Genomic DNA, 6,360 nt, shown 5'->3' on the forward strand with positions numbered 1-6,360 from the left:
CATCATGAGACCGTCATAATATGACTATCTCAATCTAGATTGTTCTTATAAATTCGAAGTATTTTCTCTCTCATAATACATCATTAAGAGTGAAAATCTATCAGCCACATTGTGACGACCTCACAAAATAATTTCTTGTGATTACCTCCATCATAAGGCCGTCATAGTGTGATTATCTAAACTTAGGTTGTTATTATAAATTCGAAGTACTTTCTCTCCTATACATCATCAAAAATAAAAATCTGTCAGCTACAATGTGACGACCTCACGGAATAATTTCTTGCCTCCAAGACCCACAAATAAAAAGGCAAGAAAGGGTTAATTGGGAGTAAGAAGATGATGACTGATCAGTCTCTCTACCACACACAAGCATGAAGCATCATCACTCGCTCATTTCCCATCATCAAATCTCAATCATATGTTATTTAAGTATACATATAATGTCCCACTAGAATCCCACTCTTTCTACATCTCTTTCTCACATCTCAAACCAACCATCACTCTCACAGGCATTTTCACAAACATCTTGCCTGCAACCCACCATCTGATATCACAATAAATGGACGAGAAATGGAATCTATCAAAGAAGGAGGGTTCAGGAAGTAGTTACCATCATTCTTCCACGAATGCCAAGTCGTCATTCCTGAGAAGTGGGTCGACCTCCAAATCGCCATTGCTGCGATGTTCTTCACAGAAAAGCTTCCCAGCTTCTAATTCCAAGAGCCCCCATGATCTTCCTCGTAGTTACTCCCAGAAAAGCTCTTCTAATTCCATTGGACGAAAGTACAGCAGCTTGGCCAAGGAACAGAAGGCTCGATTCTATATTATGAGACGCTGCGTTGCGATGCTCGTTTGTTGGCACAAACATGGAGATTCGTAAGAAAAGAAAGGAGAATCGATCCGGGTTTTCCCCATTTTCCCTTCGATTCTGAGATTTGATTTCTTTACCACCTTCATCAGAATTGGATCTTGAGATCCTTTGAGAAATTGATGTAAATTATTCTGCAACCCCATCGAGAAGAAGGGGTGGGGAACTCTGTTTTCTTCTATTCAATTAGATTCAAATTGTAATTACATTGATGAGTTGATGAACTTCAATGCAATCAGATCGATCTCCTCCGCTTGAATTTCTTACGAGATTTCCATTGTTGTTTATATATTGTTCTATTTTTTTTTTTTATTTGTTTCAATTAGAAGAATTAGATTGATTTGATGTTTGCACCAAGGACTCTTACATGTCATTCTTTATGAGAATTAATCTGATTTTTATGTTACAAATATGTTCTTTTTAGTCCTAAACTCACATTTTATTTCTAATGTTTTGTTTTTCCCCCCAATTTCAACACTAAATTCTAATTTTATTTGGTTAAAATCTTTAGTCTGAAGAACTGATGTGACTGGTAATTTGATAACTGGGGACGTCAAAATTAAAGGAAAAAAAAATAGTTTTACTATTTGAAAAGCATTAGTTATAGTCTTATATCTCTATCATTTAAAAAGTTCAAATTTTATTGTTTATTTTAAAAATTGAATTCAAATATTTGAATAATTTTTCCATTAAAACAAGTTATGTAAATTGACTTGGTTGCTAATGCTAAATAGTGAAATATGTTCAATAGTGCACATTATTTGTTAGGAAACACCTTTCTTTTCCTTTCAGAATAATCATATTTGCCCAATCATAATTTTGCTATTATATGAATAAGGTCAATTACCACCCAACAAAATAAGGTCAATTGCCACCCAATAACTTTAAAATAATAATAATAATAAAAAAAAACAATGTAGCAAGTAATTTATCCAAATAAAAAAATGTAGATAACTTTGGATTTCTATTTTGTATTTTCATTAAAAAAAAAAAAAAAAAAAACCCTATAGTCTTTTGCTTACTAATTTCGTTTTCTATTTTAGTTTCCAATAAATAAAACTTTGTTTTTTATTTTTTAATTTTTCGAATTGTGAGCAAATATGAAAAATTAACCAATGTAGTTTTTAAAGATGATTTTTATGTAGATATTGACGAAATAGGTATTGTGGCCTTAAGATTTGGGAGGTTAGGAAAAAACTAGTGTTCAAGGGTGAAGCTCTGGACCCTTCCATCTATGCATCTATTGTCCGGTTCTCAATTATAAGATAATTTCTTCTTTGAATAGGGTTAGGAAAGGCATGACGGATGATAGTTTTCTAGTTTGAAACCTCAGCTGCTTCTAGATGGCTTCTCCAACCAGTTTTATCTTGAAAGTTGAATATTGATGCAACTTGACTTCTAGATTGATAGCTAAGTGGACTAGGTTGGGTGCTTCTTGACCACCTAGGTCACGTTTGGCTTGCTGGAAAGAATTCATCGCAATATGTAGTGAGATCAAGATCCTTGAAGTGGTGGTCGTCTGTGAAGGTCTTGACAGTGTTATAGGGACCAATATTTGTCACATTTTTGTTGAATTTGACTACATGGAGGTGGTAAAGCTTCTCAATGAGGAAGAGGTGGATCTTATTGAAGTCTCTTTCATCAATAAGAATCAGTCCAAAATCGAGCACTCCATAATTGTTTCCTTCATTCATATTTGATCGTATGACAATGTGTTTGGCACATGCTCTGGCGTCCAAGATGTTGTTTGCTCATGCTTCATTCATGAGTTACTAACACCCAAACCAAATGGGATAAGGATAATTAAGTCAGGAAGAAATATGTTATTCTACCGCCCCTTTTTGCAAGAGAGTGAGCCACAAAATTATGAGAACGCGCTCCACATGGAAGAAAGAAACTAAATCCAAATCGAGTATTGTAGCCTTAGATTCATCAATGGAAAGAGACACTATTGTATGATCTACAATAACATTGTTTAGAAGCTTAACAACCTCTGTACATAATAAGAATCTACCAAAATGTTAGGCACATCAACAACTTCAAAGAATATATTATTGTACGCATTTAATGAGGGTTTAATGTCAAACACAAACCGACATTAAAGGTAACTGTCATTGAATATCTTTAATAACACATTCTTCGATGTTAGTTGTTCATCCATCATTGTATCCCTATTACGTCGAACTTTAACCGACATTAAATGCCAATTTTGTAGTAGTTCAAATTCTATTTGTTAAGAAAAAATATTCTTGACACGTCACAGATATGAATGATTGTAATATGCTTGATACGAGAAATATATATATATATATAAAACATGATGCTTGTCTTTTAGTTAAGCTGTCCACTTTATTCTTTCAATCACTTAACATTTTAAAAGCTTCAAAGTTATCACAACTCGACATTTCAAAGTCGTCAAAAAGTTACAACATTTTTGTAGTGATGAACATGAATACGCTCAATATATATCTTTATTTGATGGAAGGATTTCTAAGGATGTAATAAATAGGTACTGAGAATCATTATGACAAATATGATATATATGATTGAACAACAACATATGTAGATTTATTGTAAACAACCCATAAGTATGTTTCACTTCCAATTTAATTAAACTCTCAATCATATTTGCATACCTCAATATCAAAAGCAAAGAAAGAGATAACTTTGCTTAACATTTCATTAATCTTGAATTGTTTATTACAAAATGATGTGGATTAATATAACATCCAAACTCCATTACATTAGGCTAATAAAATATATCTTAATTAGTTAGTTAGGCCATTACAACTGATGTCTCCAATGCAATTTTTCCAGAAAGCCTTGTGTTCTTCATCTTCTCATCCACTTCCCATAGCTCTGGCAAAGCTTCCCTTATATTATGAATGCTTTCCAATGCATAATCCACACCATTGCCTCTATTGGATGATCCAACCTGCAAATTAATCAAAACCCATTTCTTCAATTCTTAGATAATATGTGTTTGTATCATTCATTTCCTTCCATTTCCATGATTTTGCAGAAGAGATCAAATGAGTATCTATGAACTCACCAGCACTGTGTGAAGGCCAGTGGATTTCCCTGTCTTTATGTTGCGGATGCTGTCATCAAAGAACAACTGCAAGTCCAATATTCAAATCTCATCATATCATCATTTTTTCAGTTTTGTAATTTTACATTAGGAAGATGAGAAGAAATTTTCTTACTGTTCTTTTGGGGTCAATGTTAGCTATCTTGAGAGCAGATTCAAATGCTTGTGGAGATGGTTTGCAGAGAATCGGAGTGACGGGGAGTGGTGGAGGCGTGTCGTCTGAGTCGCTGTTCGTCGAGTTTTTGGAATCAGATACAGAGCCATCATCAGAAGCAGAGTCAAAATCAGAGGAGTTAAGAGTCTCAAAGCATATGATCTTTTCAAAGCAACCCTCTAAACCAAGCCTACTTAGAACTTTGGCAACATGAACTTCATCCGCATTCGAGAAGATCTGTTTCACCAAACCAAACAGTTGAAAATTCTTGCTCTGATAACATGTTAAATTCGATATACAATCGAAAAGAAAGTACTTACAACTTTGCGAATTGGCAAACTAAGCAAGAGATTTCTAAGAACCGGATCACTCTTCAGATTATTATATGGTAATCTTCCATGAACAAAGCTGCAAAACGACAAAAAGAGATTAATTTGCTGTGAGATTATATTCAAAATATGTTTGGGAGTGATTTTAATACGATTAATTAGATCACTATTTTCATGTTCTAAAATCACTTTAAAAGATATTTTTAATCATTCAAAATCTCTTAAATCATTATATAAGCAAATTTTAAAGTGATTTTGAAATCAACAGAAGTGATTTTAACTCTTTTCTAATTCACTTTTAAACACAGTCTAAAAAAGGGAGAGAGAATGTTATAATGAAATCAACAATAAAAAAATATAGAAGACATAAACAGTAGAGAAATCAATTCACTAACATGATAGAAAGAAACAACAATTTTATTATTAGAGAGATCAACTATCATTTTAGAAACGATTTTAGGATTAAAGAATTTATATATATATATATATATATAAATCACTTCTTTAGACCAAAATCGTAAATTATATAAATACAAAACCCTAGATGGTAGATTAGAAGCAAACGTGGGCAGTACCTGTGATAGTGATCATTGTCAAACTCATAACCAATAGCCTACACAAGAAGGCAAAAAGTTTGAAACTTTAATACAAAATTCAATTGGGTTTTGTGTAAATTTGCAAAAAATAAAAGTTTAAAGATTGGACCTTAAGGCCAGCCATGGATGTCCCATAATTCCTATACAAAAACTGGTTCATCTCTGAAACTTCATCTTTTTCTATCCCAAGTTGTTGAACCATGTACTCTGTCATAAACAAGAAAGGAAATGAGAACTCAAAGTCATGGGACAATTAAGAAAAGAAAGAAAAGGTTTGATGAATATTTCCAAGTTTAATTGAAAAGTGAAGAATACCTTCAATGTTTATGGTGCATTGTTTAGACAAGCCAGAACTGAGAGGGTAAAGGGTGTCATCCACATCTGCCAAATTGAACATTAAACTGTGTAATCGAGTCGTCATTGTCGATGAAAGTCGTATTTATAAACTTATTTTTTAAAATTAAAAACTAAAAAGAATAGAACAGTTTGAGTTGAAGTTGAAAATGGGAAAATTAGATGGGTTTACCAAAAAGAAGACATTCATATTTAGGTGGTTGAGGCTGCTGTTCTTGGTTTTTGAACTCCATTTCTGCCCTTAAACCTTCAAAACACACTACCAAATTAGAGAGAGAAAGAACCAAAAAGAAGAGGTGAAAGAAGGCTTATGGGAATAAGAACTTTGAAGAAGAAGAACAAAGGAAGAGAAAGGAAATGGTGGATATAAATAGGGAATGTTTTGAAGTATGAAAACAAGAATCTACCAAGAAAATTCAAAAAGACAAAAAGCCTTCTTTTGGTTAAGTCAAAATTCTAGAAAGGAAAGCAAAGCCAACAGAGAGAAGATCAAAAAGAGAGGAGAATTGTTGAAAAATAATGAAGAATTAAAAAGAAGAGCTTGAAAAAAATATTGGCAAAGATCTGCTTTTTTGACCTGAAAAAAGAAAATGTATAAGAAGAATCAAATGAGGCCTCAATTAATATTTATTATTTCTTGGTAGAGGGTAATAATTGACTTGATCCCATGACATTTCAAAGCTATAAAATAAAGACCAATTCCTTTCCAACAAAACATGTGCCTTATGATATTAGGTTATTAAAACAACAGACATATCAATGTTTAGCCACGTGTCCTCCCAAGATAGATACTAATATACAATATCGAGAAAATTTCTAGTACTACGAAGCTATATTATACTACGTACTCTCTTTTGTTAAGAATAGAATTTTGTCTATTTTTTAATACTAGGAGACGTCCCACTATTTTCAAAAGTAGACTAATGTGACAAATAATAGATGAAGATACCGTAATATTGATATATGAC

General features: G+C 32.6%; 2 protein-coding genes across 2 annotated transcripts; one reads left to right on the plus strand and one right to left on the minus strand.

Moving 5' to 3' along the window:
- Window positions 1–224: 224 nt before the first annotated feature.
- On the plus strand, window positions 225–1,269 carry LOC120082667. Its single transcript, XM_039037927.1, has one exon. The coding sequence runs from the start codon at window positions 560–562 to the stop codon at window positions 878–880; it is 321 nt and encodes a 106-aa protein (XP_038893855.1). The 5' UTR covers window positions 225–559; the 3' UTR covers window positions 881–1,269.
- Window positions 1,270–3,578: 2,309 nt separating this feature from the next.
- LOC120083518 (suppressor of disruption of TFIIS-like) lies at window positions 3,579–5,768 on the minus strand. The gene is made up of 8 exons (XM_039039293.1): window positions 5,565–5,768; window positions 5,354–5,419; window positions 5,148–5,245; window positions 5,018–5,055; window positions 4,434–4,521; window positions 4,075–4,350; window positions 3,921–3,986; window positions 3,579–3,803 (listed from the first exon to the last, which is right to left on the minus strand). Exons 1-8 carry the CDS (start codon window positions 5,623–5,625, stop codon window positions 3,645–3,647), a joined length of 852 nt encoding a protein of 283 aa, XP_038895221.1. The 5' UTR covers window positions 5,626–5,768; the 3' UTR covers window positions 3,579–3,644.
- Between the last annotated feature and the right edge of the window lie 592 nt (window positions 5,769–6,360).

This window comes from Benincasa hispida, chromosome 8 (assembly GCF_009727055.1).
Source record: "Benincasa hispida cultivar B227 chromosome 8, ASM972705v1, whole genome shotgun sequence".
Classification (NCBI taxonomy): domain Eukaryota; kingdom Viridiplantae; phylum Streptophyta; class Magnoliopsida; order Cucurbitales; family Cucurbitaceae; genus Benincasa; species Benincasa hispida.

Coding starts and splice junctions, on each gene's coding strand:
- LOC120082667 (XM_039037927.1), top strand. CDS start 560: ATGGACGAGAAATGGAATCTATCAAAGAAGGAGGGTTCAGGAAGTAGT.
- LOC120083518 (XM_039039293.1), bottom strand. CDS start 5,625: ATGGAGTTCAAAAACCAAGAACAGCAGCCTCAACCACCTAAATATGAA. Junction 5,246..5,353: donor ATGCACCATAAACATTGAAG/GTATTCTTCACT, acceptor TGTTTATGACAG/AGTACATGGTTCAACAACTT. Junction 3,987..4,074: donor ACATTGACCCCAAAAGAACA/GTAAGAAAATTT, acceptor TTGGACTTGCAG/TTGTTCTTTGATGACAGCAT.